Source organism: Xenopus laevis, chromosome 6L (assembly GCF_017654675.1).
Source record: "Xenopus laevis strain J_2021 chromosome 6L, Xenopus_laevis_v10.1, whole genome shotgun sequence".
Classification (NCBI taxonomy): domain Eukaryota; kingdom Metazoa; phylum Chordata; class Amphibia; order Anura; family Pipidae; genus Xenopus; species Xenopus laevis.
In genome coordinates, this window is record NC_054381.1 from 103,435,959 (window position 1) to 103,448,545 (window position 12,587).

The following is a 12,587-nucleotide window of genomic DNA, read 5'->3' on the forward strand; positions in this document are numbered from 1 at the left end:
AAGGTAAAATTGTAATGTAAATAGGGCACTGAACTGTAGTCTACATTAATGTTTACTATGTTATGTTACTAGTAAGATTTGGTTAAAATTTTACAGTTACTAAAATGATAAAAATAAAAAGTTAATGTTTTTTTTTTCCTCTGTCCTGATATCCTCCTATGTGGCTTATGGTGTTTATTTTACCACTGTAACAATTCACTCCCTGTATGCATTAAAGCATGGTGAAAGATTTGAGCATTGGGTTTTAATATGTTAAAATTTGTTATACAATTATTTCAGCTTTGAAACCTTTAAACGGTATTACAGTTAAGTGCTACTGTATTTGGTGATTGACACTCAATAAATCAAACCGTGGTCATTTAAACCAAAAAATAAATAAATAAAAATAAATAAATATATTTGCTGAAACATAGTTAGGCTGCACAAATCACAAATACTACTTATTAGTATCCTAGCTTTGGCTAAATAACCAGGTGCTTAAATCAAAAGCATTAGTTTTGCAGCATGAAAACTGAACACCACACAATTTGCTTGTTTTTTGTTTAGTTGCAAACATATGGATCTCCTTTTAAATGACTCATTAATTTCACTCTTGAATTGCTGTTTATGCATCTTCCAGTCAAATGCTAGGTTAAGTTTCTTTTTTGCTATAGTAATCATAAGATAAGCAAACCTTTGGATTTATACTCACATCTCTAAGTTCCATAGTTCTGAATTTGCATTAAAATTAAAAAGTACTAACAATTATAAAGCAAAGCAAATTTTTATGGCGGAAATAAGGGCTAAAATGCTTGGCTGATATACTGTGTAATGTTAAAATGAGATAGGGCATTTTCTGTGTTTGCAGTGCAGTAAATTGCCAAAATAACTCTCAAAATGCCTTAAGAAAAATAATAAATAAGGTTTCATGGAATACAAAATCTGAAAAAGAAAGACAAAGATGTAACCTGTTTTATAAAGAACAATACTGACTCAGAATCATATTTTTAGATATTAATAATTATAAATTACTAGAAATTTCTGACATAACATAGCTAATTTTTAATATTTGGTCAAAAATAAGACAACAAACCACATATATCAAGCAAGCAGTTTAGTATATTGTGCATGTTTAAAGGGGTTCTCTACTCAAAAACTATATTAAAAGTAACCTTTACCATGTACATTAACAAACATGCAATGTTTGATGAGTGAATTATGAAGTGAATTGGCATTGAAAGCATTTTCTGTCTGCCTGTTTACATTGTACACTCAAACTGCTCTATATACTGTTAACTTGTACAATACTAGCACTTGTACATTTGCAGTATACACTGATAAGGCATCTTTGAGTACTTATAATATTGTTTCTGCCCAGATGCAAACAAATCTGTCATCTTTTAAAATAGTAAATAAAACACTGAATAAACCTAAGCACGTCTAGATTTGCAGACCACACCAAAGTTTGGATTTTGCAGGTAAAATATTACCATCTTCCCCCGATATGGTTTTGTAGCGGCAAATCGTTTGATGTGAAATGTCATATGATTAAATCAAATACAGTTTTGATTCAAGGGCAGGGACACTGAATTTACCTTTGCCATGCTGTCTTTCAACCAAAATGCCTTCATTTCCCATACTACAGTCTATGCAGTCACTAAGTTCACTAAGTATGAAACTCCATCACCAGGGCAATTCAAATTGAGAGTGATGGTGTTGTTGGCCATATCTTCAATTGCAGCTACCACAATGTTCCTTCACATGGAATGGCATATGGTTACACCACCATTTCTTCTCATGAGGAAAAATTTAAATTTGTAAGAATTGCTTTAGAATCCTTGGGAAGGTGCCACTAAAGTCATGGCAGCTGTAAGCAAGTTTAGATTTATGGTTTTGAATATTGAAACTGTGTGTTAATGGATTTACATAAAGCTTTTACCACACATATACACAGCGAGTGTTCACAGTATACTTACTGCATTAGCATGAATGCTAAAATTAAGGTGAGTTAGTGTGGCACACAAAAATAATTTATTTAGAGCAAATATGAAATGCAATTAATAATACATAAATCAGTATTACCTTTTCCACTATAATAAGGTCACCAACTTGTATATCTGAACTTTTCACTTGCACTTTACCTACAAAAAAATAAACAAATGAAATACATAAATATATACACTCATGTAATTGCTATTAACATTAGGTCATTGGGTGGAGCAGTTATCATTTTGGCTGATCAACTTTAGTGTGAATGCAACACAATCTGAACAGCCAAAAAACAACATGGTGGAGTTCATGCCCAGACAATCATTACATGGGAAATCATACTGATCAATATCATTAATTTAATATTGCATTGTCATATTTTCTTTACCTACATTATCATTCACATCAGTCTCAGCCCCCCAATCTATGTTTCTAGCACACTATGGTCAGTTTTATCACAAGCCAGTTAACCTGTCTGTATGTTTTTGGAGTGCAGTAGGAAACTGGAGTACCCAGATGAAACCCAATCATGCACTATTTGCTTTCAATAATAAGTACAGTGGGTCACTTCATATTAATAATTACAAGGCAAAGAACATGAGAATGTTTTAATAGCATGCATTTTAAAAAATAAATGAAGTGTAGAATAAAGGAATGTAAAATTTTGAAATGAATACATAAAACTAGGGTTTCAAACCTCGAATTGTAAGCTTGCTATATAATTGGGAGTTCATTTCTTTGTCTCTCTTGAATCTTCGATATTCATCGACTGCTTCCCTCACCATTGTGACAGCCAAAACAAACCCCTGAAATAAATTATATGTATAAATTAGAGATATAATACACTGAACATACCTGTAGATTTTTAATTCTATTGCACAGAAAAAAACAGCAGTAAAAATACAATTTAAATAAAAGAAATTGTAAGCCCTTCTCCGTTAAATGGATCTACCCAATAATTACTTCTAAAACTGTATTGTTATAAATAGAAAATGATCTATGTATAAAAAGTCAATACTACACACTATGTTTAAGTCAATGTTTGAACATTTTGTGCCGTCAGTTACCTAGGTAAAACTATACAAATTTGGTGTGTATTTGGTTATACTTTGGAGCCTGCAAATTCAACACACTGCTTGTGTTTCATACATCATTAACAGAAAATGTATGTTTTTGAAAACACAGCACATTCTGAGGGAATTAAAATCGGTAAATATTTTAGGGCAATAAAACCTGTGGGAAATTGTTGTCTGCATTCATAATTCGCTACCATGTGACAAATCTCCCCAAAAATGCCTTGCCGTCCTCTACAAACTACTTTAATGTTATTTTTTCCCAAAAATGTTCTTCTTTTTTCCTCTAAAATAAATTATAAACTGCAATTTACAGTTTATTATCTAGCACCTATTCTAGGGCACAAAGACAAAACATCAGAAATATGATTACTGAATAATTCACAAAATATAATATAAATAGGATTACCCAAAGCTGTACATATAGAGACCCTAAAATATGGCCGAAACTTCCAGCATGGCATACACAATACAATCCCTTCTCCACTAGCAAACTTCCTTAGCCTAACAGCCCTCTTTGATGATAAAATCATAGGAGATCCCATCCCTCTATGATATCTGCCATCCTAACGGGAAGCAGGTTGGCGAGGGTTCCAAAACCCCTTTTCAACCTTAACTGAATTTTCATTTTTTTTTAATAAAAAAATGAACTTTACATACAAAGTGACTGTGGATTCTCTAACTATTTGCTTACCAATGATGTAGCACCTACATTGGTTTGGCAGGCAAGTGTCAGCCAATGACATGCTACCTACTTTTCCAGGTCAAATGTTGCACTATAGGAAAAACATTTTGCCTATCAATGTGCTTTTCATGAAACGTCCTCAACACAGCCATTTTGGTGACTCATATTGATTGGTGGAAAGAATAAAACTTCCCTGAATTAGTGGATCTAAATGGAAAGGAATGAAAGAACAGTCATCTATAGATAGATAGCCTTAGCAGCCCGACTACAAATCAGTGGGATCACAAAACAGTTTGTCCAAATTGCCAGCATGTACATGCACTGGTAGTTAGGCACTAAGGCCAAAATAACTGAATATATCTGTACAAATATGGTCACCTATAAAAATGTAGGAATGTTACAATATAATAATCACTTTAATATCGAGTCTTAGCATTCACAATCCTTTCGAATAATCACATTGACCAGTTCTGAAAGCAATTCCTTCATATTTAATCTCTAATACTAATTCTGCAGAGAAACTGTAATTCTGAAATAACAAACAAAACAGCAAGAAGGGATTCAGATAATCCAAGTGGTGCTTTGATAATGCCTAACCGAAACAGACAGGGAATAGTTTAATTTTGCTTATCATCTGCTTTTTATTAGCCTTGTTGAATGCTTAGTCTCCCTTCCCCCCTCTCATCTTTTTAATAAGTTAGTAAGTGCCCTCAAGGCTGATTTTAAACTAATAGAGCTCTGTCCGATTACTCCCAAACGTACCATTTCCGCAAAAGAAGTTCATGCAAGAACTGTACATCAGCATTTTATATGTAAATCGCAGGAGATAAATTGGATGATGTGTTTTTTTATTAAAAAATAAATAATTAAACCCTTCCACTTTATGCCCCATAGACACTATTTCTACAGATCAGTGAGATCAGTGTCCCATTCACAAGATCAGTTTTAAACTGTCAAAAACAATACATCAACTATATTTCCTTTACACGGTTGCCGGATTAAAACAGGAATTACACTGTTTAAAAGTCCCCTGCTGCATGAATGTACCAGCAAAGCATTTAGCAGTGCACTAGCGTATTTCTCCCAGACAACCTGCTAACAGTAAGAGCTGGGAAACCCTGTGACTAGCTAATGGAACTGTTTAGCCCCCCTCTGTCCAATAAATTCATCTGCTGAACCATGAAACTCATGTGTGGCACTGACAAGAATATGCATAATATCTTTAATTTTTCAAGTGATACAGAATTGATAGGGTGGAATATGATTATAGCTTTCTCGCTACCGCAATCAAAATCTCCTTCATTATATCTGGGTAGTAAATTACAAATCAGTACTGAAATGTTGCCCTATACTGACCTTATGATGTGACACATTTCTTCCTGCAAAAATGCATATTTGCAGATGAAAATTTTAGGAAAAGACAAAAGCACTGAAAATGTTACTACCTGTAAAAAATGGTACATTAAAGGACCAGTAACACCAAAAAAATTAAAGTGTCTCAAAGGAATGACAATATAATGTACTGTTGCCCTGCACTGGTCTGTTTGCTTCAGAAACAACTATAGTTTATATAAACTGTGTAACCATGGGGGTAGCCATTAAAGCACAGGCTATAAAGTAGATATACTCTGAAGAATCCCATTGTATACTACAAAGCTTAGCTGTTATCTGCTGTGTATCCTGTGCCTTTTCTCCTTTTTCAGATTTGAATGGCTGCCCCCATGGCTATACATCAGCTTGTTTACCAGTGCAGCACAACAGTACATTATATTTTCATTACTTTAGGACAGGATTTTTTGGTGTCACTGTTCCTTTAACATAAGTCTGCAACTAAAAGACAATAGTAATGTTTTACCTGTTTAAAAGGTCCTTTACAGACATTTTATTTTTACTTATATAATGCTATTTATGTACTTATCACGGTACACTGTGTATTCTCTGTCCTCCTTTATTCTTCATTAAAGGAGAATGAAAGGTATGCAACTAGTGTTATGCCCTAATGGTGTACTAAAATTCCGTAATCATTTACATCAAAATGTTAACATTAAATGCAAGTTATCTGGATTCCTCAACATTTGCAGCAGCCATCTTGCCAAGTTTTGTCATCATTGTCTTTAGCCTACACTGTGGTCAGTACATTGTGATCCTCGCTGAAGCAATACATATAATGGAGAGGGCTCAAAAGACCTACTCTTGTACAAATGAGCATGCTCCCACCTAGGGCAGTTGGTGGAAATCAAGAAATGGAAATGGGCGTACAGCACCCAGCTCTAAAGGAGATGAACCATGAAAACAGTGATTTGTAATGAGGAGCACAAACTGAGCAGTACAGTGAGTTATAAAGAATGCAGAGTCCATTCAGTCACATAATCCCACCAAAGCCCTCACGTCAGTCTTAAAGTGGTATGGACATATCAATAATTGTTCCTATCATTATATAGCACAATTAAATAATATTAATGTCAATTGAAAACAGCATTGATGAGATATCTACTTACCAAAGGGGCCCAATAGGTGTACAAGTAGCCTATTTTTAATTCTGGTACAAACTGGGAACAAGCAACCACCAGAAAATACAAATTTAAGAAGAATTTGAATTGTTGAAACAAAACCTTAAAAAACAAAAAAAACAATGATATATGGTTAGTTATTATGTACTTAAGTGACCACTAGCAACATAAGGCTGATTACACACAAGTCTGTTGAGTTCCCTTTTACGAACTGATCCAGAGGAAGGATCCCCAGCATACGAATGAATGGATCTGAGCTGGCCTTTAGATGCACTGATCATATCTTTTAGCAACCAAATACTTGGATTAAAGGGGTTCCTTCCAAAAAGTTTTTTTCAGTTGAGTTGTTTTCAGATTACTCACCAGAAATAAAGACTTTTTTCAATTGCTTTCCATAGTTTATTTTTTACAGTTTTTCCAAAACTGGTTCTGGTGTTTCAGTCTGGCAGCTGAAAAAGTTTGGGAACCCCTCTCAGCCTGCATAATAATTTACTCCACTTTCAACAAAAAAGATAACAGTAGTAGGTCTTTCATTTCCCAGGAACACTGGGATACTGGGGTGTTTTCTGATCAAAGATTTTTAGTGAAGCAGTTATTCAGTTGTATGAAATTAAATCAAATGTGAAAAACTGGATGTACAAAAATTTCGGTAGTCTTGTAATTTTCCTAATTTGAATGCATGTAACTGCTCAATACTGATTACTGGCAACGCCAAATTGGTTGGATTAGCTCATTAAGCCTTGAACTTCATAGGTAGGTGTGTTCAATCATGAAAAAAGGTATTTAAGGTGGCCAATTGCAAGTTGTGCTTCTGTTTGACTCTCCTCTGAAGAGTGACAGCATCTGAAAACAAAGATTGCTCAGTATCATGGTTTAGGGGAAGGCTACAAAAAGCTATGTCAGAGGTTTAAAGTTGAGGGACGATGAATTCAACCCAATATCAACTAATTCTTCAGGATAATGTTCAAGCATCAGTCACAAAGTTGAAGTTACGCAGGGGTCGGATATTCCAACAAGACAATGCCCCTAAACACTCTTTGAAATCTACAGAGGCATTTATGCAGAGGGAGAAGTACAATATTCACAGTCCCCCGACTTGAATATCATGGAAAATTTATGGGATGATTTGAAGCAGGATGTCCATGCTCAGCCATCAAATTTAACTGAACTGGAGAGATTTTGTATGGACAAATACCGCCATCCAGACACTCATCAAAGGCTATAGGAGGTGTCTAATGGCTGTTACATTTGGAAAAGGAGGCTCAACTAAGTACTGATGTAATATCTGTATGCACCTGTCTAATTTTGTTATGTCACTGCTGAAATACTACTGTTTCCATAAGGCATGATATATATTAAAAGGAAGTTGCTACTTTGAAAGCTCAGCCAATGATAAACAAAACTCCAAAGAATTAAGAGGGGTTCCCAAACTTTTTCATATGACTGTAGGTGCAGCTTCTGAACTGTTTCAATTTGTTACATTAATTGATACATTTTTCAGCAGTATCTGTCGCAAATTAGCAACTATTGTATTATATCAACTGTCTTTAAAGGGCACCTGTTGGCAAAAATATTATCCCCAACCAAAGGTGCGGGCTAAAAGAGTTTGCACTCCGGTTGGAGGTAACAGTAGGTTTTTTTTAAAAAAAAAAATTGCCCCCCACCAGCACTAGGACATTCTCATCGGGAGAGAGCTCCCAGTGCGAGCAGACATGTCGTACATAGCATATGCACATAATGAGCTTCTGACGTCACGCGCATGCACTTAATGAGCATTAACGCTCATTATGTGCATGCGCGTGTCCCAACATGGCAGCTCGTATGGGGAGCTACCTACTTGTGTGGGTGGCCTAGCAAAGGCGGGGGACAATTATTTAGGAAAAAAAAAAAACCCACTGTTACCTCCCACCAGAGTGCGGCCTAATTAGCCCATACCCTGAAACTCAGGGATTCTGCATGGCCAAAGATAAGAAATGTATCAAAATAATGTATCAAACTAATGTACCATTAAAACAGTTTACAGAGTCAGCGACCCCCCCCCTCCCCACGAGCTGCTTTAGAAAGCTATAAGATGGTCAAAAACATGAATATTAAAAAACTGGTCACACAGAAACTGAAAATAGTCTTCTGGGGAACCAACTGAACTGAAAAAAAGTGTTAGAAAAGATGAACAACCCCTTTAATGTGAATTCCTGACACAGTACATAGTTAATCACCATATCCTGGGAAACAATGTGAGATTATGTAATGCAAAGTTCTTCAAAAGCCAGTCTAAAACATTTCTCCTAAATACTTTTGGGTGCAAAGAATCACTGTTGTTCCACTTGTTTAAAATAACAAAACTAGGCTGCAATATTGACCTACTGTATGAATGAGTATTAACCTTGTGCCTGCCCTGGCCAGGTATATTCATTATCACGTGTTGGTGGGTGTGTGTGTGTGTGTGTCAGGTAAATAAGAGAAGTACGTGAAAACAACACCATAAGACCAGGGTACAAAAACCTGATGATGTAACAGTGGGAGAAGCCAAAATGAGCACTTCAAAACAGAACTGTGATTCTCTTTTGGCTCATTCTACGCATGTTATATCCAATTTATGCTCCCATAGGGTTCAGTTGTGCTGATTGGCACAGTAAATGAACAATTTCTATTTCTTCTATTTAGTAATACTGGTACTTTGGGTAGGGCTTCTGTTAGAAGAGAACAGTACTAAATTGCACTGATGAATATTTTAATTGTGTTACTTGCCCTGGAGACAATCTTTCCACTCTTTTTAAATATAGATTTCCATTTTTCTACATATTTATTACTCCCTTTTCTAAACCATCTGGTTGTTGATAATGATTACAGTCACAATTAATTTCTATAAAATTTAATTACTTAAAGGGTCATTATACACAATTTGTGTATAGTGACCAGCTCCCTCCTTGCTTCTTATAAGAGAATTATGGCAGTTCTGTTGCTTGTGATGATGATACACACATTAAAGGGAAAGCAGCCCAAACTTATGACTTATGCCCCCTTAATATATATACAGTCAGCAGGTTACAGGAAACTGAACGATTTGTTAATTTTTCAGCAAAGAGGCAGTAAGTAAAAAAAATTTAATTAAAAGGGCAAGGAAAGCACGATGGACACTCCCACCATGAGTCCAAGTACTAAGTCTTCTCCTCGAGCTGGTGCATCTTTTCTTAAATGGAGCACTGTCCCAAAGTAAAACCTTAAGTGCTGTAACCAATATCTGGAAACTTTTTTATCACTAGCACAAGTCTCTTTATTCACATGCTTTAATGCAGAACAAAGAGATTCAGCTAGAATTCCAGTTATCCAGAAAGCTCCAAATTACGGAAAAGTCACCTCCCATATCCAAATTATCCAATTTTTCAAAAAATTATTGCCTTTTTCTCTGTAATAGTAAAACAGTACTTGATCCAAACTAAGATATAATTAATACTTAATGGAAGCAAAACAGTCCACTGGGTTTTTTAATGTTTACATGATTTAAAGTGATACTGAAACTACAAAAATGACTTTTTAAAATATGAATGTACATTAAAAGTTACCTATAGATCAGTTGATCTGTTTTTGCCAAGATGCTTGTTTTTGTAAGTTATTGTTAGTTGAAGTTCCTAAACCTGACTGTTTTGCCAACCTGACTGTCCCATCTCTGCCTGTCAGTTAGAGATTCTAATGCTAACGGACTCCTGCTGCATAAATATGGCAGCCCCCTCATACAGGAACATGGGGCATTAGACGGGTAACGTAAAAGCATTGTGCAAATACTTTATGGAAATATTATAATCGATGTAAACAAGAGTTTGATTTCTGGTTTCAGTATCTCTTTAAGGTATGAAGATCCAAACTACGGAAAGAACCGTTATCCAGAAAACCCTAGGTACTAAGCATTCTGGATAGCAGATCCTGTAGTAATGATAGTAATAGGTAATAATTTACATTACAGAGAAAAAAATTAAACCTGTAAAAAAAGAAATGTTTACTCAAATAGGACTCTGTGGATAGTTAATGGGTTTCTGGATTATAAATCCAATACTGGTACAATCTAAAAAAGAAATGTTCCTTACCCCAGGTATGAATGTAAAGATGTTGTACTTCTGATTTTTTATTGCATTCCTAGGGTATTTTTCTTCACATTTCTCTGGACATCCGAGCCATACAGTGCGAGCTTTCAGCTGCTTTTTTCTTCTGCACACATTTATTAGCCACTCACAGCAGCTAGAAATGTTAAGAAGGTTAAAAAGTTTGCACAACAGAATCAACATTTACTCAGAGAAGAAACGCTTTTCAAGAAAAATATAAAAGGGAACAGCTTAAGTATTGTATTTATTACAACATTTAAAAAAAAAAAGTTCTGAAAAACCATACGATTTGTTATGAAATAAGAGAAATATAAATTTTTCATTCACTGTTTTATTGATTTGATGACACTTGAGAAGTCTTTGTTTATATTTTTCTAGGCCATCATTCCAAACCTAACATGCTGTTTAGTCATAAGAACACTGTAGCTTCAACCTAACTTTTCCAGTTCAAGCTGAGAGCTAAGGGTGCAGCGGGACAGCTTTACATTTGGGTTTAGTGTCACTTTAACAGACACACCCCATTAAGGATCTATACAAATTATTATTATTATGTGAATTTTAAATAAAATCACCAGGGAAAAGCAGTATTCAATAGAATGTTCAATAGCAGATCTTGCAGCAGTTGCCCTGACCAAATTCTAAGTGGTTCCTAATCCTCTCAACCCTTGCAGCCTCAGGAGAGCATCATCATAGGGACGGAGTTTACATTAATGAGATATATTGGGCCTGTGCTGTCCCATCCATCATTATTACAGTCTGCAGTAGCATAATAATATTTACCAAAGATGTGTCAGTTATAACTTTCAGACTTTCGCAATGGTTCATACATTTATCTCTGCCAGGCTTTACATTAAAGCACCAAGCATGCACAAACACACAGCAATAACCAAGCATGAAACTATACTGAAAACCCTTATTTAAAAAAAAAAACAATTTAAGTGATGATTACAGTGCACATTTTTGTGCTCCTTTTAAAACCAAGTTAAGAGACCGTTTAGCTGCTGGGCTATTGTTCTCTAATTTCTACTATGTCTTTTATATTAGTACAATGCAGTTCTAGAATATATTTCTGGCAAACAAAGGAATAAAAAAGGCACTCATTTCGTGAGGCTGCAGCTCTTGTGCTTATTAAAAAAAATCTATAGGCAGCACAAGATGAACAGGGTTCAATAGGTTCCAATTATCTGAGGATACTTTCTTGTTTAGGAACATAAGCCATATTTGCAGAAATGCACTGATGAGCTGTTAATTATTGACATGTAAAAGTCAATAATGAATACTCCGATGGAGCAGTATTTTTTCCTCATATGTACTTATTGGCGTCTTCTCAAACCGTACAAATATCTGCATCCTAAATCTTTTCTTCCTAGGAGCAAAAGGATGAGATGACCAGTGTTTGTTACTTTTATTGCATGATATTTTATTTGAGGCACCAGATTGAATTCTTTCTTCGGCCATCTAACAATGTAGACAAAGTACCATCTAGGGGCATAGTTGAGATGCATTGCCAAAGGTGTTACATTTTATTTCTCTTTCCACAAAAGCAACAACATGAATAATTAAGATATCACTATCCAGTGTTTCATCTTTGACTTACTTATATTGCTTAAAGGAAAACTATACCCCCAAATGAAAACTTGAGCAACAAATAGTTTATATCAAATGAAGTGGCATATTAAAGAATCTCACTAAACTGGAATATATATTTAAATAAATATTGCCCTTTTTACATTGATAATTGAGTCCCATGTGTCAACTATTGCCCTAGGCACGACTGGCACATGTGCATGGACTGATGGTCATGTGCTAGTCTGATCAGAAAGATCTACCTGTACTTCCTTTTAACTAAGTTAAAAGGTTTTTTACAGCAAGAATCCGGTGGAGGGCTGAAGGCTTTAAAGATTTTGTGGGAAAAAATATTTTTCTATTTAGACACCCTATATAGAAAGTAACTTCCGCCTAAGTAAAATTACAAGCAGAAAATATTTGATTTAACATTAAATTAAAATGCAATCATGACACGTTTCAGCCCAGCAGGACTGACAGAATGGGTTGAAAGCATGCCGTTCATGATCCAATAATTGCACCATGGCCGTGCATATATTAAACTTGAAAAGTAAAAAATGAAGGTTGAGTGGACATTTACTAGCCATGAGCAGAAGCAGCTAAATACATAATTTTCTACTAGAATATTAATATAATTTATTTAGTTTTATGGTTAGCATATTGTCCTGTTACTTGTTTTAGTAACCTA

The 12,587-nt window shown here is 35.0% G+C and overlaps 1 protein-coding gene across 2 annotated transcripts in view; it reads right to left on the reverse strand.

The window, feature by feature from the left end:
* atp9b.L (ATPase, class II, type 9B L homeolog) overlaps positions 1–12,587 on the reverse strand; it is a 153,211-nt gene that overhangs the window by 119,699 nt on the left and 20,925 nt on the right. For both annotated transcript variants that reach the window (XM_041566345.1, XM_018267840.2), the window contains exons 3-6: positions 10,319–10,469; positions 6,225–6,338; positions 2,666–2,774; positions 2,062–2,120 (exon numbers count right to left, since the gene is read on the reverse strand). In XM_041566345.1, the coding sequence (XP_041422279.1) occupies positions 2,062–2,120; positions 2,666–2,774; positions 6,225–6,338; positions 10,319–10,469 (433 nt within the window). The remainder of the gene's footprint in view (positions 1–2,061; positions 2,121–2,665; positions 2,775–6,224; positions 6,339–10,318; positions 10,470–12,587) is intronic.